The 22,361-nt window shown below is 43.2% G+C and overlaps 1 protein-coding gene across 2 annotated transcripts in view; it reads left to right on the top strand.

Annotated features, from left to right (window-relative positions):
• ZCCHC17 (zinc finger CCHC-type containing 17) overlaps nt 1–22,361 on the top strand; it is a 61,883-nt gene that overhangs the window by 108 nt on the left and 39,414 nt on the right. Inside the window, exons 2-3 of one of the 2 annotated variants that reach the window (XM_047871458.1) lie at nt 9,245–9,365; nt 16,251–16,308. In XM_047871458.1, coding sequence (XP_047727414.1) covers nt 9,300–9,365; nt 16,251–16,308 — 124 coding nt within the window. In that variant the 5' untranslated portion in view covers nt 9,245–9,299. Of the gene's footprint in view, nt 1–9,244; nt 9,366–16,250; nt 16,309–22,361 lie in introns of those variants that run through there. The other variant, XM_047871459.1, reaches the window with a different exon arrangement.

The following is a 22,361-nucleotide window of genomic DNA, read 5'->3' as shown; positions in this document are numbered from 1 at the left end:
GGCGGCGCCTCGGTTGTGTGGCCTGAGCCTGGCCCTTGTCAGCTGAAGGTTTGCAGGAGGCAGAGGCGGGCCCAGAGTTCGCCGCGCGGGTAGGGAGCAGCGTGGGTTCAGCTTCTAGGCTGGGGCAGAGCGTTGGGGTCTTTGCGGCCGCCTGGGGCTCTTGACGGCTGGCTTGTTTGTCCAGCGCCTGCAGTGTAGAACCCTGTGCCGGACGCTCCCAGGGAGGAAAGGCCTGTCTCCCAGCTCCACCAGGTTCCTCTATGGCTGAGGAGGCCGGCTTGTTCCTACCACTGATGGTGCAGCCTTGTACTAGGGCCTGCTTTGTGCCTCAGAGAAACAGAGATGAGGGAAATGTCCGACGCCTGCTTCTCCTGAGTACGGTCTTGTTGAGAGTTTTGGATTCATACGTGGGAACCAGGTCTCCTCCTTAATCGTCCAACTGATACTTATTGTGCAGAGCCTCGGGATACATTGTGAACCAGACATGGTCCCTGACCTCAGGGGCTTGAGTCTGCTGGTGCAAACATGTAAAAACAATGATCTCACTAAGAACTGTAAAATAGTGCTGCCTAAGAGAGGGGCCTGATGTTATGCGTGCCTAAAATAAGCAGAAAGGCATCTGTGAACAAAAGGTGCCTGAACTGGTAACCTAAAGGGAGAATTCTAATTACTTAGGTCAAGAGAGGAAGGCAGAATATTCCATCTAGAACAGCATGTGCAGGGGCCCTGTGGCAAATGACTAAAAGGCAAAAAGAGGCCACTGTGGCCAATACAGAGGAGATGAAGGAGAGTCTCGTACAGGATGTAGCCGGAGGGGGGGGGGGTGGGTAGAGGTGCAGAAATCTTACTGTGAGAATGATGGGAAGCCACTGGATGTTTTTTATGGGGGAGGGGGAGGTGGTCTGGTGGGAGAGTGGCTTGATCCCTCAGGCTCAGTAGCATGGACAGATAAGAGGAGAGATAGGTACAGATAGACTACTCGGGTAAGAGCTATTAGCAATGAAGACTGAGGTATTTGTACAACTGCAGGAACTGGGCAGTTTTCTAGAGATATATAGGAGGTAAAATTAGTAGGATTTAATGATGGATTGGATTTAGGGAGTGAAAGGAGAGAAATCAAACTGTAGGTCCTAGGTTTCTGTCTTATGCAACAGGGTAGTTCTTTTTTTGGAAGAAGAAGAGGGAGGTGGTATGATATCCAGGAGGCAGTTTGAAATACGGCTTTGGAACTCAGAAGTGAGTTTTCGGGAAACATTTACTTGGGAATAATTGCATATAGGTGACAATATGAGCCATAAGTGTGGGTAAGAGAACCTTGAGTGGTCCCAACTTGTAATGGCCAAGAATGAAAGCATGAGTCCACAAGAGAAACACAAGAGCTATAGAGGAGGACCAGAGGAATGTTGCCTCAGCAGCAGGAAATGGTCTGTGTAGTGGTGCCTGGCTGGTCCAGTCGGTAGAGTGTGCCAACTGTTGATCTTGAGGTTGTGAGTTTGAGCCCCATACTCGGTGTAGAGATTGCATAAAAATAAAATCTTTAAAAAAAAAAAAAGATTCTGTGTTAGAAAAAGTTTCTGTGTTAGAAAATCCTGGGACTTGGGGGCGCCTGGGTGGCTCAGTTGGTTAAGCGGCCGACTTCGGCTCAGGTCATGATCTCGCGGTCCGTGAGTTCGAGCCCCGCATCGGGCTCTGTGCTGACAGCTCAGAGCCTGGAGCCTGTTTCAGATTCTGTGTCTCCCTCTCTCTGACCCTCCCCCATTCATGCTCTGTCTCTCTCTGTCTCAAAAATAAATAAAAAACGTTAAAAAAATTTTTTAGAAAATCCTGGAATTTAAATAACATGAGAATTGAAATATGTCTGTTGGCTTTATCATCATGGAGCTTATGGTGTCCTTCGTGAGAGTTGGTGTGATGAGACCAGAAGCCAGACATGAGGCAGAGATTCAGGAAAGGAAATGGAGGCAGTGAATCTACAGAGTATTTTTCATACATAAGATTGTAAAGGAGAGGAGAGGATGTGGAAGCTGAAGGAGATGAGGGGTCACCAAGGATCCAACTGAGAGGGCGAAGGAGAAAGTGAGAGAGAGAGAAATTGGGTCATTGATCGTGTTGTGAAAACGTGGGAACGGATGGGATCCAAAGTACAGTTAGAGCAACCTTAGGAAGATGGACAGTTTCTCCAGTGACTAGAAAGGAAGAAGGAAATGAAGGCAGTAGGTACAGTCTGTTTGTATATTTGGTAGTGATAAAATGAATTCCTTTCTCATGGCTTTTATTTTCTCTGTAAAGTAGGTGATGTGATCATATGCTTAGAGTGAGAGGAGATCAGAGATTTGAGAAGATTGCAGAAGGTGTGAAAGACGTTGTAGATCGTGGGAGAATTGTGTGACCAGAGAAATGTAGAATTGTCTTGCAGATTTGAGGTTGGAGATCATCATTTTTTTCTAGCAACATCAGGCTGTTCTGTGCCGGCATGCAGGAAACATACCAAGGTATGGTGGTGAGGACTGTGGGTTTGACTTGCTCAGCGCACGTTTCTACCTCTACCTCTTACAAAGCAGCGCACATTGCCTTCTCTTACTGAAAATTCTGAGATGCCAAAAACGATTTTGTAGACTCCTTTGCACCTAAGGTGAGAATTGAATTTGGAACTGAGTTAGATGTGGAGACAAAGAGAGTGAGAGCCATCCAATTCTGCTGGCAGATTTCATAGCAGAGCTGATGTCTCTTTAGTCACCAACTTTCTGGTTTAGTGACTTTCTGCAATGATAGCCATAACTTTCTTGATCATGGCGAAGACTTATTTTGCGGGTTAGGACTTGTTCCTGTAAGTTCTAACAGAGCCTGCTCCCATAGCCCTTCAAGTAATTTTGTAAGCCACATGATCCCTGGCGATAACTCCCTTTTGCCTTATCTTAGCTAGCATGGGTTCTGTTGTCTGCAACCATACTTCACTCATGCCAGACAGGTGAGCTGTAAAGACAAGGAGTTAAAGGGCGGTCAGGGTATTATTAAAATGATGGGCTATGGAGTCCAAGCTGGAGAGGGCTAACAGTTGGAAGAAAGTAGAGGTCGATAGATTAGGGTTCTAATGAAGTCAAAGAACAGTGTTCTCTGCTATAGGACTTCCATTTATCCTTAAAGTCCTCTTCAGTTGTCACCTCTTAAACTTCCCTGTGTCCTCCAAACCCTTGGTCTCTTTCTTGTTTTCTCAGCACTTTGAACCTAGCCACTATTTTAGCACTGGTCACATTGCATTGCAAATGGTTACCATTATCCCTGCCAGACTAGGAAGTCTGTGAGGACAGGGACTGTGTTGAAAGGGGTAGTAACAGTGGCCTGGGCATATGACCCTTGGAATGGCCTAGTATTTGTCTCTTTCTAGCCATGCATTTTGGGCAACTTACTTCATGTCTGTACACAGGAATACCTACTTTGTAGAGTTGTTTTAAGGCCTGAAGGGAGGTTTATGAAGTGCTTACCACAGAGCCTGGCATAAACATCGGTAAATGTGCTGAACTGATGAGTTAACAGTTTGAAATAGGATTAAACGAAGTACTTCAGTATTTCAGTAGACAGTTCTAAATTTCAGTGTGCTTTACATTGTGCTAGACGCTGCAGATTGCGGGGGGATGGATATGATACTGTGTAAGACAAGGGCATGCACAGAAGAATTCTACAATCTAGAAAGGGAAGAAAAAATGTCCATATGATATGAATCCCATCTTCATCATTCATACCTTTGTAATCTTGAGTAAGTTACTTAGCTTCTCTCATGTCTTAGCTTTTTCATCTATAATGTGGCAATGATAATTGCCTATCTTGTCGAGTGGTCCGAAAGAGAATCAAATTACTTAAGACAAGTAAAGCTCTTAGGTTAACGTACAGCAAATAAATACTCGAACACTAGCTGTTGTTATCAGACGACTTGGAGAGGACCTCCAGGATTATTGACTAAGAACAGTGTGGGGTAGAGCGTAAGTACTGGTCATGGGGTCTCGTGCCAATGGCTAGCTGTAAGCAGCCTCTGTCAAGTCACTTGACCTCTGTTAGCCCTATTTTCAGTTAAGTAAAAGTAATGAGGGGAATGATTCCTTTTCATCTTTCAGATTTTATGAGTCTGTTTTTTGTGTTTTTCCTTGCACTTTACTATTCTCTTTCTTGCTTTTGGACATTTTCTCAATCAATCCATGACTGAAGTTCAAAAAGGAAGAAGCATCTGTCTCAGATAGTCATTCTGTCAAGTTGGTGGGAAGGAGGAAGTTTGGCTACCATTGTGGCATTTGAAAATCTCCCCCTTCTGATCTAGCCAACATATTGGGTGGAAGTTATTTCCTCTACATTCTTTAGACCAGAATGCTTTCTCCCTTCTTTCTTTCCCTGTGTTTGGCGTATAGTGAGGCCATTCACTCATTCAAAAACAAACAAACAGGGGCGCCTGGGTGGCTCAGTCGGTTAAGCGTCCGACTTCCACTCAGGTCACGATCTCGCGGTCCGTGAGTTTGAGCCCCGCGTTGGGCTCTGGGCTGATGGCTCAGAGCCTGGAGCCTGCTTCTGATTCTGTGTCTCCCTCTCTCTCTGCCCCTCCCCCGTTCATGCTCTGTTTCTCTCTGTCTCAAAAATAAATAAACTTTAAAAACAAACAAACAAAAAACCCACAAAATTTTGAGTACCTACTGCATACCAGGTATGAGGAACAGAAGACCAAATAAGAAATGATCCTTGGTTATATGTTTAGATGAATTAATCCAGACCTAGCTCATCATAGCCTCATCCATGAATAATGCCCTTCTGACGATGACTCCTCCTTGGAATCTCTAATGTTGGGACTTAGTTCATGTTAGAAATTCTCACAAGATTTAGATGTGCACTGTGAATTCTTTTGAGGCAATGGAGAATAGTGGTTGAGAATGCAGGCTCTGGAGTCATTCTGTCTTTGCTCATATCCCAGTATTTTTACTTATCAACTGATTCTCCTCTCAATTCGTAGGCACAGGTTAAAGATAAATTAAAATCCCTTTAACTCTTAGGGTTCTATCTAGTTATTATTGTTCTGTTACGACCACAACAAATCTAAATTCAAACAAACTTAACTACAACAACAACAATCTTGGCCAGATCAGTAAGGTGACACATGAAATGAAGTTCCAAAGATGCCTTAAAATATCTTCCAATTTGGGGCGCCTGGGTGGCTCAGTCGGTTGAACATCTGACTCTTGGGTTTCGGTTCAGGTCATGATCTCGCAGTTCATGGGTTTGAGCCTTGCATCGGGGAGTGGGGCGGGTGGGTGGGTTCTGAGCTGACAGTGTGTGGCTTGCTGGGGATTTTCTCTCTCCCTCACTCTCTGGCCCTCCCCTGCTCATGTTGCTTTTTCTCAAAAAACAAAAAACAGTATCTTACCAATTTAATATTGTTCTATGAGCTTCATGTTGCTTGAGAGAAGGGAGAGCAGGATGTTTTTCTTTTTTAATCGCATGCACATTTAAAATAACAACAAGTTTGAAATAGTCACAAAACTGGAGGTACAGTACAGATAACATTTTTTTTATGAATCATTTGCGAGCTAAGTTGCTGACCTGATGTCCCATCATCCCTGAATACTTTAGTTTTCCTACAAACAAGGACATTCTCCTGTATAACCACACTGTAACTACTATAACCAGAAAGTTAACATTGCATCACTTCTTCTAGTCTTTTTTTTAAAATTTTTTAAATGCTTATTTATTTTTGAGACAGAGGGAGAGAGAGCACGAGTGGGGGAGGGGCAGAGAGAGAGGGAGACACAGAATCTGAAACAGGCTCCAGGCTCTGAGCTGTCAGCACAGAGCCCGATGCGGGGGGTTGAACCCACAAACCGTGAGATCATGACCCGAGCCGAAGTCAGACGCTTAACCGACTGAGCCCCCCAGGCGCCCCTACTTCTTCTAGTCTTTAGGCCCTGTCATCATTCTGGACAGCCCAATATGTGGATGCCATCATTACGCTGCTCCTTTTCACACTGGGTTGATCTTTGCAAATTTCCTCCTCACCCAATATAGGTTCTGACCTCACTCTGGGCCTTCGTTCCCCTGCCACACCTCCCGTCCCCACACTCTCCTTGCTCTGTCCCTTGCTTTGGGAAGTGGGTGGATAGTAACTGGGTCCCTGTTGCCTCCCCACACATTACAGTGTTTAAAAAACGTTCACTTAAAATGAAGCACTTAAAGAAGATACTCTGTTTCTAGAATTATTGCAAAGCAACTCTAAATGGTATACCTCGATCCTTGTCAATTTACTTGCTCTTTTAAGTCTACAGATGTGGTCCTATTTGACTGGACTGACTATATCTGTGTTTCATAAACTTTCTTAAAACAGCAGGACTCTTTTTTTCAAATGACATCTTATTTAGAAGCTTAATAGATAAATTGGATCCAAGCAGAATACACTCCTGTACCCTTCACTCCTCCTTGCTCCCATGGTCCAACCCAAGGCGGGGAGAGCAAGTGGGAATTGGCAATAAACAGTCTCTTACTAATTACTGAAGAGAAACTACTGGCTCCCAACTGCTCTGGGCAGGACCTCCAGAAGTTGGTTTCTTTGGGGATGTGTTCCCCCTTCCTTTGAGGACTCTCCCCTGGTTGGTTGGCCTCCAGCCCTACTTCTTTGGCTTTCTTGAACCCTGTGGTCCCTAGATATTTCAGAGTTGACTGTTTACAAATAAACTCAGGTTGAGGAGTTTCTGAACAACCACCATAAAACTCTAGGTTTTTATAGGACACAATTTGAAAGAAAATATCAAGGTCCATTTTTAAAAATGGCAACCTGCTACTTTCCTGAAATTGTAAACCTGTTACTGTCATGTTTCCAGATTTCCCTCATTAATGCATGCCACTCTCCTTCTTGAAGAATCGCATAGGGTTTCTCAGGCTCCTGTTCTGTGGCAGGAGCCAACAGGAGAGCTTTAAGTTATGTACTCCTACACTGACCACAGCAGAAATCTGTAAGAATCAACTTTAGATTTTTTTCTTTTTCTTTTTTTCTCTTTCCATGACCTTTGTGTAGAGAGGAACAGGTTATAGACTAAGATGTTTGAGCTCAATTTAGTTGTCCTAGCTGCTGATGCCTCTATGGACTCTGTACCTCACTAGTGCTCCAGGAGCTGGAGGAATTAAAGTCTCTTGATGGAGCCACTGGCCTCAGGTCAGTAACCTCTGTTTTAGGATGTGAAATAAGAGGTGCTAGTCAGAGAGAGGGGAAGACTGGAGATGAGCCTGCAGAGCTAGGAAGTGACAGGGGCAGGAGCCAACCAGGCTGTGATACCTGGATTTAACCTGTTTACCAGCCATTTCTCAAGAACTGACAAATCTGCCCTCGTTCCATGTGCTATTAGTAGAGTAACAGAAAACCACGTGTGGCTGACCTAAGCAGAAAAGGGCGAGTTTATTATAAGGGTACAAAGTTGTCTTATGGAACTCAAGGACAAGGATGTAGGAACCTGGGGATGATACAAGAAGCAGGGTTTGGAAAGCTGGTGGGATTTCTTTCAGTTCTGTTTTAAGTGAGGCAGTGCAGTTAATAGACGATGCTCTAGATCAGGTAGAGTTTCCAAAACCAGGACCCAGAGCCATCATGTGAAAGTGAGGGGTTGTGCTGGGAATTGAGGAGAAAAGAAAGTATTTGGTTATGAAAATCTAGGGAAAATAGAGGTTCAAGTCTTACTGTTGGCAAATGTAAATGGGAAAAACCGAACTGAGGGCAGTACCATTAGATTTATCTTTGTGTAGCACTGATTTTATTCGGCAGAGTAAAGTGGCATGGGTAAAAGCCACTGGACTGCTAGTTTCCTCTCTGATAAAACCAGGAGACTGAGGTCCCTTCCAACTCCAAAGCTGTAAGACTTTCTTTCTTTTTTTTTTTTAATTTTTTTATTATTTTTTTTAACATGTATACATTTTTGAGAGACAGAAGACAGAGCACGAGAGGGGGAGGGGCTGAGAGACAGGGAGACACAATCCAAAGCAGGCTCCAGGCTCCGAGCTGTCAGCACAGAGCCCGATGCGGGGCTCGAACCCACAAACTGTGAGATCATGACCTGAGCCAAAGTCAGATGCCTAACCGACTGAGCCACCCAGACACACCCAAAGCTGTGAGACTTTCTACTCAGGCAGCATCAGCATCATCTGGGAGCTTGTGGAAATGCACAGTCTTGGGCACCACCTCGGACTTACTGAATTGCAGTCTGCATTTTAACATGATTCATAAATAAGTAAAATTGGTGCATACAAGTGCGTATGTGTGTGTATAAATTACTAAAATATATTTTTAAATGATTGTTAATTAACGGTTAATAATTTCATGATTCCATTAAAAAACATATATATAAAGAAATTTTAAAGAATATAAACAGAATTGAATGATGAGTGATTTTTTTCTTTATTTTGACTACGTATTATCATCTGAACTTTTAAAATGAGCATGTGTGTTTTTAGTTTTATAAGGAAAAAAATAAGCTATTGTCTCTTTTGAAAGTCACTTCAGATTAACACCTTGCGTGGTGTTTAAAAGCAGGCGGGGGTAGGGGGGCACTGGCAGGGTTACTCGGTAGAGAATCCTACACTTGATCCTCGGGGTTGTGAGTTTGAGCCGCATGTTTGGTGTAGACATCACGTAAATAAATATAACTACCAGAACAAAACAAAACGAAACAGATGGGGACTCTGGTGTCAGCCAGAATTTGACTTCAGTATTTCCTAGCTTTTTGATGTCAAATAGGCCTCGTAATTTGACCTCTGGAAGCCTGGTTGTTTTTGTCATTTATATAAGAATATAACCTACATCTTGAGAGTTTTGAGGATTAAATGAGATACTGGATGTCCAGTGCTTAGCACAGTACCTGGATATAGTAAGTTCTTGATAACCGTTAGCTCTTATTGCTACTACCATTCCCTTTTTCAAGATTCAGTCTCTCACACGCACATCTCAAAAGCCTTCCCTTGACAAAAGAATAGTAATAATAGCAATTAGAAGACAAAAAAAAACAGACTAATGCCTTTGGGTAGGTATCAAATTGGGAAAAAAAAAAAAGAGAGAGCAAAGTTTCCACAACTTACCGTGATCACAGTGGGCAAGAGAGAGGTGGATGAAAGCACATGGTGGTAAATCTAACTAATGCTGTTACTCTGTAGAGATTAGCTGTGGGTTATGTGCACGTTTCTTCTTTAATGCAGATGTCTTTCATAGTGTTGTCTTATTTCTTTGTGATAGGACACTTGAATTAGCTTTACCAGAGGAGAAATGGAGGAGCCATAGAACATTAAGGATGAATTCAGGAAGACCCGAGACCATGGAGAACTTGCCTGCTCTCTACACTATTTTCCAAGGAGAGGTATACTCTTTTGGCTTGAACACCTACTCTTTATGTTAAGCATGGACTGAAGGTGAAAAGCTGCTGGGTCTGGAGCTCGTGTCCACTTGAGAATATGTTAAGCATTGGAGTTCCAAACAGGAAGGACTTGAGGAGTGTCTGGCTACCACTTGTACCTCCTCTAAGCTCCAGACTCCCTACTGCATACTTGACATCTTCATTTGGATACGTCACAGCATGTCTAATTTATGTTTTAAACTGAATTTTTTCTCTTATTTCTCCCTTTATTATCTCTTTCTCTCTTTCTAGAAATGTTTTTTTTTGTTTTGTTTTAAGTAATCTCAACACCAGACGTGGGGCTCGGACTCAAGACCCTGAGGTCAAGAGTCAGATGCTTCACTGACTGAGCCATCCAGGGGCCCCTTAATTTTTTCCCTTTTCTAGCCAAATCTGTTCTTCTGGTCTTTCTCATCTCAGCAGATGCAGCCACTACCCTTCCAGGTACCCATGCTAAATGTCTGGGTCTCGCCCTTCATTTCTCCTCTTGATTTGATTTTGATTTTTCCTCTCCCTCCAGTCCGCCAGCAACTTGTGTCATTACTACCTCCCAAATGTATCTCTTATCTGTATACTTCTTTACCCCTATGGCACCCCGTTAGTTCAAGCCCGCCATCTCTTGACCTGGCCTTACTGGGGCCCCAATGTCTATTGTAGTTCCTCTCCAATCTGTTCTTTCCGTTGCAGCCAGAATAACATCTAGAACAGATTGAACATGCTGCTTTCTCGCACTTCTAGGCTTCTCATTGTACTTGAATTCATCCAAACAATTTCATGATCCCTACATGACTTGGCCTCTGCTTACGTGGACAGTGTGGTTTTGTTTCATTCTACTTACACACCAGCCACACTGGCCTCCTTACAACTCTGAGTATTCTAAGCTTGCTTCCTTCTCAGGACTTTTGCATATGCTGTCTGTAACTGCCCCACTCTCCCACCAACTTCTTTTCATGTTTTTGGTCTCAACCCTAGCGCCGTCTCCTCAGAGATCTTTGCCCCACCATAAATACATAGGCTCACCCTGTATTTGCGTACTTGTGTAATGTCTGTCTTCCTCACAAGATACTCAGCTCCATGAGGACAGAGCCCTGAGTGTTTTGTTCGTGGTCGTGTATCTCAGTCCCAAGTAGGTGGGTAGAAAATAATAGGTGCTCATCACATCTTTGGTGACTGAATGAACGATCGGCCTTTGAGGAAGAAGGCGTTGTATTTGGAGAGCAGACAAAACCTGGATTCCTGTCCTGGCTCTTTTACTTGAGACTGCCACTTACTCTCTTTGGGGCCTCAGTTTTCTCATTTGTTAAATGGAGATAATAACTCCTTCCAGAGGATTGCCCTGATGGTACAATAAGCTGTCATCTGTAAAAACAATGCCTGAGATACAGTAGGAATTCATTAATGTTGCCTTCCTCTTCTCAAAGCAAAAGTAGAGCCAAAAAATTGTTTTTACTGCCTTATGAGTACCCATCGTATTTTTACAGTATCATTCCTGTGGTATTCATACTTGCTTTATGGTTCACAAAAGTTTCATCTTCTAATAATGTAAAGCCTTTGAGGACAGACTTTGTGTCTGTCAGTCGGTTGTAGATAATCGTGGCTTTTAACTCCTGTTAAGTCAGTCCCGACTTGTAATATGAAGTCAAGATACAAAGGTTAATAACATTCTAGCGTATAGGAAACTTCTGCTCTTCAGAGCCTTTATATTTTTCTTTAAGGCCCGAGGTATCTCCAAAGATCAGTGAGGTAGGTACAAGGGCTCAGGAAAAGGAAGTAGTAGCACTAGAGATGAAATTGATTTTTCTGGCGACGAAGCCTTCATTTGTCAGATGTTGCACAAAAGACAGAAGAGGCTGTTCCCTTTCACAAACTGACTCAGATTTTTAAAGTGGCTGCCGACTGACAGCTTCTTAAATGAGGTGGGACTTGAATTAGTGTAGGGTTTATATATTTTACTATTAAGGATGGATGGGCTAGGAGAGTATTTGGAGAGAACTTGGTAGTTCTAGCTTGTATTTCAGGAGCACATTTTGAAAAATGATGGTTTAGAAGTGAACAGAATTAGGGAGAGAGAAGTTGCTTGATAAATCAGAAAGAAGAAACTATTTTTCAGAATATTCATCTACAAACATTTTTATTTATTCTTATTTTTTTATTAGAGAGAGTACACGTGAGCGGGGGGTGGGGCAGGGGGGTGCAGAGAGAGAGAGAATATCTCAAGCAGGCTCCATGCTCAGCATAGAGCCCGTTGCAGGGCTCGATCCCATGACCCTGGGATTATAACCTGAGCTGAAACAGAGTCGCATGCTCAACCGACTGAGCTACCCAGGCGCCCCTTCATCCACAAACATTTAATGAGTGCCTGATATTTAAAAGAAGACCTGGTTACGTTAAATTCTATTTATTTACTTATGAATTTATATCTATTTTTGAGAGAGAGCAAGAGAGCACACATGCGTGCTCAGGCAGGGGAGGGGCAGAGAGAGAGGGGGACAGAGGATCTGCACTGACAGCAGCGAGCCCGATGTAGGACTTGAACTCACGAGACACAAGATCATGACCTAAGCTGAAGTCTGAGGCTCAACCAACTGAGCCACCCAGGCGCCCCAAGACCCTGTTACGTTGAAATTCAAAAACTTTTAAGCTTAACATATGTCAGCACTTTGACACACTCTTTGATTCTCTCCAACAAATTGTTAACTCTGTTTTATGGATAAGGAAACTTCTCTCAAAAGTTAAGTAATTGCCCAATGGTTAATAAATGGCAAAAACTGGGATTTTATTTTATTTTAAGTTTTTATTTATTTATTTTTTTAATTTAAATGTCTATTCTTGGAGGAGGGAGGAGCAGAGAGAAGGGAGACACAGAATCCAGAGCAGGCTCCAGGATCCAAGCTGTCAGCACAGAGCCCGACGTGGGGCTTAAACCCACGAACCGTGAGATCATGACCTGAGCCGAAATTAGACACTTAACCGACTGAGCCACCCAGGCGCCCCTGAAGTTTTTTTTTTTTTTTTAATGTTTATTTATTTTTGAGAGAGAGAGAGAGCATGAGCAGGGGAGGGGCAGAGAAAGAGAAAAAAACAGAATCCAAAGCAGGCTCTAAGCTGTCCGCACAGAGCCCGATGTGGGGCTTGAACCCAGGAACCTGAGCTAAAGTGAGACACTTAACCAACTGAGCCACCCAGGTGCCCCTAAAACTGGGATTTTAAATCAAGTCCTCTCTCCGAGTCTGCTTTCTGCTAACTGCACCTGGGGTTGTCCACCTGTGCATAAATGCATGGAGGAGCCAAAAGAACCCTAAAAGAACTCTTTGAACTGAATTGAGGTAGAGGAGGAAGGTAGACGGTAAATCTGGTTGTTCCACGGTCCTTTGTTTCTTTCTCAGTTATGGCCCCTATCGCAGTGTCTTGTAGGATTGTTACTCGTGTACGTATTTGTCTCCTCCACTAGATTGTGAGTTACTGGAGAGCAAGTGCTAGGGTTGTCTCATATATCTTGGTAACTACTTCAAATTCACTTAAAAATAGGCTGCAAATTTTTTTTAAAGTTTTAATCTCACAGTACCTGACGTCGTATCTCGCCTGTAGGTGCTCAGTAAATGTGTGAATACAATGGAACCCAAGCCTCTCAGGACCAATCATCCTTGAAGAAAACTGGTGGTGCAGCCTGTAACCTAGCACTTCTTCTCTGAGCAGGCTCAGCAGGGCTGGGAAGCTTAGCAACCAAACAGCTGAGAAGCCAATATTCGTCCTTCTCCCACCCTCAGAGAGGCATCTTAGTGCCCACATCAGTGCAGCCTGGTAGCAGGTACAAGCGTAGCAGTGGGAGTTGGGATTTGGCTCAGCCCAGCCATAGCCAAAGAAATGCGGAGAGGAAATTGGTGTTGGTGAGGCGGAAATAGCATGGGACAAAGTAAAAAGGAAACTTCTGTTCTTGCTACTTTCTACCTTTGTGATTTCGGACAGGCAACTTAGGTCTCTGAGCCTCAAGCTTCTCATTCACATTATGGGGCTAACCAGTTCCAAGGCCAGTGCAACCTCTAATCTGAAGATGGCAGATTCATTTTACCTAAGTCCTGAGTTCAGTTGAGATAATTGCTGAATTTTTCCCCCTGAGCTATTTGACTAATTATTCTTGGGACACCAGGCAGACTGTGTGATCATCTACAGCAGGTGCCATTCTGTTCATTGCAAGTCTGACTGCACCCTAGGAGACACAGTGATGGAAACACCTGGCCCTGGAAATCGGCAAGAATGCCTTTGCCTGACTGAACACTCGACTGCATCCATTCTGGAACACATTAACTTTTCCTTTTGGGAGAAGCCAAATTAAGGTCTGTTAATGATCTTTTCTCAAAAGATCGTAATGTGACACTGGAGTTTCAGGATTGAAAAGTGAGATGGTCTTAATTTACAGCAGCAAAGCGAGTTGGGCTCCAACTTCCAGATGCTTCTTTTAAGTTTGTGAGATAACTATGCCCTTTAATAATGTGGTTATGCAGTATGAAGCACCTCAGCCATCTTTTTAGAACTGTGGAGCAAAAGCCTTTAGTTGGTCCAGAAAGAAGAGATTTGCTTTTATTGTAATTAAAAACTTACAGTCTTGTCTTTATCCATGTGGCTCCATTTTACGGAAAACAACTTGCTCTGTGGGCTTGGATAAGCACTTTGTGTCTCTGGTCTTCACTTTCTTTATTCGAAACATGATAGGATTGTACCAGCTAATGTCTAAGGTCCCTCCTTCAGTTCCACTTTACCTTGATTTCAAGTACTAGCATCTGCCTGGTTGTACTGCTTCTTTGGGACTGTCTGGTCCCTGTCCCAGTGTAGCACATTCATCAGTACAGAAGAGGATTTTAGAACTTCTGGTTCTTAACCCATTAATGCTGTATCTTGGAGAGTTAGTTCAAGTGTCCATTTATAAAATGAGGTGAATGGGGATGCCTCGGTGGTTCATTCAGTTGAATGTCCAACTCTTGATTTCAGGTCATGATCCCAGGGTCATGGGATTGAGCCCCCTGTGGGGTTCCACACTGAGTGTGGAGTCTGCTTGAGATATTCATTCTCTCTCTCTCTCTCTCTCTCTCTCCCTCCCTCCCTCTCCCCTCTCCCTCTCTCCTTCCCCCCTCTGCCCCACTTCCCTGCTATCTTTCTCTCTCTCCCAAATAAAATAAGGTAAGATAAGATAGAATAAAATAAGATAGGATAGGATAGGATAGGATAGGATAGGATAGGATAGGATAGAATAGAGTAGAATAGAATAAATGAGGCTAATGGAAGTCTTTTTCCATCCTAACATTGAAGTGAGTAATGGTATTTGGTGGAGTTAGGGGCCCTGACTGGACTAGACATCAAGGGATCTAGGTTCTGTGCCTTGTGTTTTGTTTCCACTAGTCACTAACCTTTTTGTGCATCGGTGTGTTGAACTATAAATTATTAAAAAGCTACAATTTATTGAATGTACATTAGGTGTCAAATACAGCTGTGAGGCACTTTATGTGCTCATTTGTTATCTGCAGCAGGAAAGTGAATACATTTGGGAATTTAGGCCCCGAAAGGCAAGTCATGTTCAAGATCCCACAAGTCAGGAATGGCAGGGCTGGGATTGGAAGCCAATCGTTTGCTCCAAAGCCCATTCTCTTCCTACATCTGTGTTCTTCTACCTCATCTGCAGCATGGAAACCTACCGTGTGCGCTTCTGAAGATCATTCCCAGGAACAGATGAAATGTCAAATGTCACATTGCTTCTGTGTTAGAACTGTGTAATTAAAAGGAACCCGTGAGTAGCCCTAATGTAGTTAAGACTCACTGGGTTCAAATCCCAGCTGTGCTATCTCCTAGCTTTGAACACTGGGTGAGTCACTTAGTCTGTCCATGCATAAGTTTTGTCATCTATCAAGTGAGAATGGTAAGAGCACCAATATCATAGGGTATCACGAGGATTATGTGAAGCACCTTGAACAGCTTTTTACATGTAGTGAGCATTCAGTGTAGATTAGCAAAGAGCAGGGCTGCAGGGTTTGTCCTGTTCATGCCCCTTCTCTTAGTTACTGTGAGGCTGAAATAGAGAGTACCCAAGATGAAACAACTAATTGAAGTCACTGAAAAAATGAAGTTTATAAGATTGTATTGAATACCTGATAAATAATAATGAATTAGGTGATAAATGTGGAGTGTAGTGACAACTTTAATCCCGGTCCACAGGTTGGAGGGTGGGCTAGAAGATGGATGAGAGGTAGAGATAGAGTTTAGGATAATGATTTATCCACAAAAGACTTGGAGACAACTCTTTTTCCCTGGGATTACATCTTTTTAGGTTCTGCCAGATGTGTGTATATTGGCTTTTTCTGTAGTTGTCTTGATAAAACCCAAGGCTGGTTTGGAGTGAAATCGAGCAGGCTATATATAGTCTGGTTTGACTCGAAGTTTAGGAAAAAAGGATGTCCTCCATAATCCGTCCCAAATTATTTAAGTGTTAGGATTGGAGGCCTCAGTCCCAGCTAATGGAAAGTGTGACTAGATTTTTTGCTGTTTGTTCCTTTTCTTCAAATACCTCCTTTGGGGATTTCAGTAGGTGTGGGACTTGGGCATCCCTAGATACTGTCATGCCATCTGACAACACTTCCATATCACCGGTGTTCTTAACGTGTTCGCACATACCTGCCAGTCTGAATTTCATAAAGAACAGAAAGAATATTCGACAGAACATAAGTTTAGGCAGCTTTGCAGCAGTCAGTAGCAAGTAGAAATTCAGGGAGACTAGGTTAAATGCCACAGAAGAGAGATTCTCATTTGTGTGACATTGATTCTTTTTTTGTTTTTTTGTGTTTTTTTTTTTTGTCTCTATAGGTTGCTATGGTGACAGACTATGGAGCCTTTATCAAAATCCCAGGCTGTCGGAAGCAAGGTGGGAGTTTATAACTTGAAATTCAGACCTCCCATTCCACTCTCTTCTGTCACCCCCACCACATCCTGATTACAGACACTCATTTTTCAAACAGTAGTTTTCTTTTTGTCTTTAGTGTAGAGATAGGAATATAGACAAGTGATGACAGTCCATGTTTTCGTAGGTCTTCACTCAGAAGTGCTCTCTGACTTGGTGGAGGGTGGGTATAGCTACTTGGGTTCACTTCCAGAACCAGCTCTTGCCTAAATTTCTCCTGTGACCCTAGGCAAGTCACTTGACCTCTTTGGTCTTACGATTTGGGGTAGGACAAGCTACTTACACTCTGAGGCTAACATTGTGAGTTTTCTAATATATGGCACATGGAATGAGAATATGCCATAACCAATACAAATTTGATATATCTATCTATCTATGTATCTATCTATGTATATTTAGAGAGAGAGAGAGAGAGGGAGAAAGTATATATATAGGTACATATATATAGTATATATAGCATATATGTTACATAGATACATATATAGATACAGAGGTATAGATATATATATATATAGAGAGAGAGAGAGAGAGAGGGAGAGAGAGATGTATATATATCATGCTCTACGTTTTTAAAGTGATAGGTCCTTGTTGAACATTTTTTGAGACTCCCCTTCACATCTATAATCTTATTCGTTTCTTAAAATAATTGTGTTAAGTAGGAAGGACAAGTTCCACAAACTGGTGGTCTGCTTAGAGTGATTTAGCTAGGTAATGGCACAGCCGGGTCTAGAACCCGTACCTCCTGCTTCCTAGCCTAGTTGGCTTTCTGCCCTATCACAGTGCTAGTACATCCAAAAACTCAACTTGCTGGTTCCTCATGCTATAATAAATTAAGGATTTATCGAAGATTTTAATGTAAAAAATATAACTATAAGGATATTATTAGAAGAAAATATAGAATGATATTTGACCAGGCACCTGGGTGGCTCAGTTGGTTGAGCGTCTGATTTTGCAGTTCGTGGGTTTGGGCCCCACATCCGGCTCTCTGCTATTAGCATGGATCCCGCCTCGGACCCCTTCTCTCTCTGTCCCTCCCCCCACTCTTGTGTGCACCCTCTTTCTCAAAAATAAATAAACATTTATAAAGAAAAGAAAAGCAGAAATTAAAAACAAAGAATGATATTTGACTACATAAAAGTAAAAAACTTTCTCTCAAAAATCATAAGCAAAGTTAAGTTGGGAAAAAGGATTTGTAGCACACATGGCAAAAGACTAATAAAAAAAGGAGTAGGACAAGGGGCCAAGAATATGAAAGAATTCACAGGAGAAAGAATAGCAACTAATCAATAAATGTCTTAAAAGATGCTCAGTCTCAGGATTGATTTAAAACTAACTTAGGGGCCTCCTGGGTGGCTCAGTTGAGTTGGTTAAGCGTCCAACTCTTGGTTTCAGCTCAGGTCATGATCTCACAGTTCATGAGATCCAGCCCTGCATCAGGCTCTGTGCTGACAGCCTGGAGCCTGCCTGGGATTCTCTCTCTTCCTCCCTCTCTGCACCTTCCCTGCTCACAAGCACTCTCTCTCAAAAATAAATAAACATTAACAACAACAACAACAATAACAACAAAACTAACTTAAACTGTGGCATATACACGCAATGGAATACCACTTGGCAGTAAAAAGGAACAAGAATGAAGTATCCGTGATGCAATCTGAATCAGTCTCTAGGAAATTATGTTGAGGGGGAAAAGCTAATCCCAAAAGGTTGCATACCTTATGATTCCTTTTGTGAAACATTCTTTTTTCTTTCCTACGGTGTTATTGAGCTGTAATTCACATGCCATACATTTCACCCAAATGTACAGTTCAGTGGTTGTTTGAATATTTACAGTTTTGCAGCTACGATCTAATTTGAGAACATTTTCGTCATGCCAGAAAGAAACTCTATACCTGTTAGCAGTCACTCCAGATTACGGTCCCACCTGCCCCAGCCTTAGGCAACCACTAGTCTACCTTCTTTCTTTATATGTTTGCCTAGTCTGGACATTTCTTGTAAGTGGAGTCAGACAACACGTGGTCTTTTATGATTGGCTTCTTTCACTTCGCACTTTTTCAAGATTCCTCCATTCTGAAGCATCAGTACCTTAGTTGTTTTTATTGCCGTTCCAAAATGTGGGATGTAATTAATAGCCAGTTCTTCAGCTATCTGATTGGTCGATTCTCTGATGCCAACTGGGTATCCTACAGTTCAATTCAGTTCTGACACTGACTACCCAGAGGTAGCGGCAAACTCAACAGTATTTAAGGGCTCGATCCCATAAGACTCCCCTCACTTCAGATGCCAGTTACAATTATTGAGTCCCCAGGTTACCCACACTTCTGTCAGACTTGGCTACATATTTGGATGTTCCCACACCACCTCCCCAGTTTCAGTAATTTGCCAGAACAACCCAGAGAACACCAGAAATGTTATACTTACTGCTACAGTTTATAATAAAGGATACAAATGAATAGCCAAATGAGGAAGTACATAGGGTAAGATCCAGAAGGGTCCCAAGTGCAAGAGCCCCTGTTTCGGTGTAGTTGAGGTGTATCACCCTCGGCATGTGGATGTATTTGCCAACCCAGAAGCTCTCTAGACCTTATTGTTGAGGGTTTTTTGTAGAGGCTCCAATACATAAGCATAATTGATTAAATTACTGGCTTAACTCCATCTCCAGCCCCTCTCTCCTTCCTGGAAGGTAGAGGGTAGGGCTGAAAGTTCCAGCCCTCTCATCACAGGATTGGTTCTGGTGGTTATCAGTCCCCATCTTGAAGCTTTCTAGGGGCCCACTAATAGTCTCCATATAGCATAAACTTGGGTAATGCTGAAAGGGGCCTATGAATATAACAGATGCTCCTATCACTCAGGAAATTCCAAGAGCTTATGAGTTCTGTGCCGGGAACCAGAGATAAAGACCAAATGTATATTTCCTATTACACTATAGTATCAGTTCTCAAAATCCTGGCTGCAATAGTGTACTATAGTTTTGCAGAATGTTGCCACTGGAGGAAACTGGGTAAAGGGTACCCAGGATTTTTCTATATTCTCTTCTGACTACATGTGAATCTAAAATTCTCCAAACAATTAAATTATTTATTAATGTTTATTCATTTTTGAGAGACAGAGCATGAGTGGGGGAGGAGCAGAGAGAGAGAGGGGGAGACACAATCCGAAGCAGGCTCCAGGCTCTGGGCTGTCAGCACAGAGCCCCATGCAGGGCTCAAACCCACAGACCATGAGATCATGACCTGAGCCGAAGTCAGACGCTTCTGAGCCACCCAGGCGCCCCTAAGATTTTCCAAATATTTTTTAAAGTGATTGCATTACACTGTATGTTAAGTAACTGGAATTTAAATAAAAACTTTTTTTAAAAATCTCTGTTAATACCCAGTTTTGGAAATGGCTATTTCCAACAATAGTTTTACTCACTGTTGGGAACATAAATTGTTACAGATTTTGGCAACACTTATTAACAGTTTTTTATATACAATTTTTTTTTAATTGTAGGAAGAGAGCGTGAGTGGAGGAGGGGCAGGGAGAGAGAGAGAAAGAGAGAGGGGGGGGAGAGAGAGAGAGAGAGAGAGAGAGAAAGAAAGAGAAAGAGAAAGAGAAAGAAAGAATCCTAAGCAGGCTCCATGCTGAGTATGGAGCCAGGAGGGTCAGGGGGTAGGGGGCGTCCCAGGATCCTGGGATCATGACCTGAGCCGAAATCAAGAGTCAGATGCTCAGCCAACCGAGCCACCCAGGCACCGCGCCCGCTAACATTTTTACTGTGCTTGCCCTTTGATCCAGCAGCCCCTTAGGGGATTTAGTTCGCAGTGTAGACTTAGATACCTGATGTACATCTGTGCAGTGGACTATGCAGATGATCAGAAGATTGATACTTTGATGCTGGTGCCTTCTTCATTTTACCAGAAAGGATCTGTGAAAAGTGTTGATGGCAACTCCCCGGCACCAGTGCCTGACTGGGAGCTGGTTGTAAGGAGCCCTCTGATTTCAGAGACGCCAAGGTGAGGGCAGGGAAATGCCTCTTAGAATTGGTGAAACGGGTGCATCCACTTAGGAAAGGGATGGTAAGATGTCCAAGCTAAGATGAAAACGCACGCTGCGGCAGAGTTTCCATGGTGTGCCCTGCCCCGCCAAAATTCTACAGCATGTGTCCACGTGCCGATATCGTTTTTGAACTACTGCATAGGTTTAGAAGGAAGCCTGGAAGCAGCCCCACAAACTGTTGACAACGGTCACCCCCGGAGGGTTCAGTTTGCTAAGGGAGACATGGACACCGAAGAGGGACTTTTACTTTGTGCAATTTCTTAACCCAGAATTTTTCTTAAAAATAAAAAGTCCAACCGCTGATCTTTGGATAATAAAGCCGTGCATCTAGCCTTGGGGACTACTGTGCCATGAATGGCATCGTGGAATTAGAAAGGGCTCCCCGATAGTTTCCAAGCTAGCAGTCAGCAGAGGATAATAAAGTTGCTCATTTTGTGTTGTCTGGGATTTAACGAGAGGACTCATCCCCATCTTTGTAGGCATGCCCCTCTTTTGGTCTGAAGACAGATCTTGTCAGTGTACTCACCATCACTGCAGTACCTACTCACTTGAGCATTTATGTGGCACCCTGGGGACTGTGTGGAGACGAAAGGCCTGACACCTCCCAGCAGCCAGGCTTCAACTCACTTGTGTCCATGCCCTGTCAGGGGATGTCTCTCATTGTCGCTGCCTGCCTACAAGTGGATCTGTTAGTCTGACAGCCGGTGGAGACAAGCCTCAGAGGGAGAGCGCGGGGAGCCAAGTAATTAGGCGGGAAGTCTCTAATCCTGGGCTTTTCTGTGGTTTTGCTGCGTAATTCCAGCAGTTGTATTTTAGCTTCCCTGCTCTCAAAAGGAGAAAATCATGAAGTCCCACGCCAAAAAGACTGAGCTATAAGATAATTCTGGTCTCCAGATTTTAATGTTCTGATTCAGGAAGGGAGACTCTAACTTGAGTTGTTTTTCTCAGCCTTCTGTTCTCAGAATTTTTGTCCCTACTGAGCTGAAGACCCCTTCCTCGTACTCTGATCTAAACTAGATTTTCCCCTGGCTCATAGTGTTGCCTGCTAGAACGATCTGTGATGATGGAAATGTTCTATATCTGTTTTGATGTGTTTTTCTGACACCAGCTAATTCTCTGGATTCCGACTGCAGGTGTCTTAATTCTGACACTACCTGCCTGGAGTTAGTGTGTCAGATCGCACAAGTTAAAGGGGCTCAGACTCACAAGACTGCCCCTACTTCAGATGCCAGTTGTAAGTCCTGAGCCACCTGTACTTCTAATTGGTGGGCTGTGAAGCAAGGGTTCCCACGACCCCCTCTTCAAGTTTGATCATTTGCTAGAACAGCTCTCAGGACTCAGGGAAACACTGTTTCTTATGTTCGCTGGTTTTATTATAAAGGATACAGTCAGGCCTGGCCAAGGTATGGGGGTGGTGGGGGGTGGGGGTACGCCAAGCTTCTCTGACACAACACCCTCCCAACAAGCTGATATGTTCACTAACCTGGAAGCTCTTTGAGTCTTGTTTTAAGAGTTTTATTGGGCCTCTTCAGCCCCTCTCCCTCTTTCCTGGAGACCAGTGGTCCCAACCCTCTCATCATTTAATCTTCTGGAGACTTGCCCCGTTCAGAGACATCTAGAGCCCCACCCTAAATCACCTCCTTAGCAAAACTCTTCTGTGATCAGAAGGGGCTTATGAATAACAAAAGACTGTCGTATCATTGGAGAAATATCAAGAGTTATAGGAGTTCTGTGGAGGAATCAGGGACATACACCAAATAAATTTTGGTATTCTAGCACATCTGTGCTGGCCAGTAATGTAGCCACTAACTTCTAACTTTGTTTATTTAACAAATGTTTTAATGTTTAAGAGAGAGAGAGAGAGAGAGAGACAGTGCGAGCAGGGGAGGGGCAGAGAGAGAGAGGGAGACAGAATCAAAAGTAGGCTCCAGGCTCTGAGCTGTCAGCACAAGAGCCCAACCTGGGGCTCAAACTCATGAACT

The sequence above is a fragment of the Prionailurus viverrinus genome, chromosome C1 (assembly GCF_022837055.1).
Source record: "Prionailurus viverrinus isolate Anna chromosome C1, UM_Priviv_1.0, whole genome shotgun sequence".
Lineage (NCBI taxonomy): Eukaryota > Metazoa > Chordata > Mammalia > Carnivora > Felidae > Prionailurus > Prionailurus viverrinus.
Note: the sequence above shows the minus strand (reverse complement) of the source record. Positions and strands in the feature narration are given on the sequence as shown.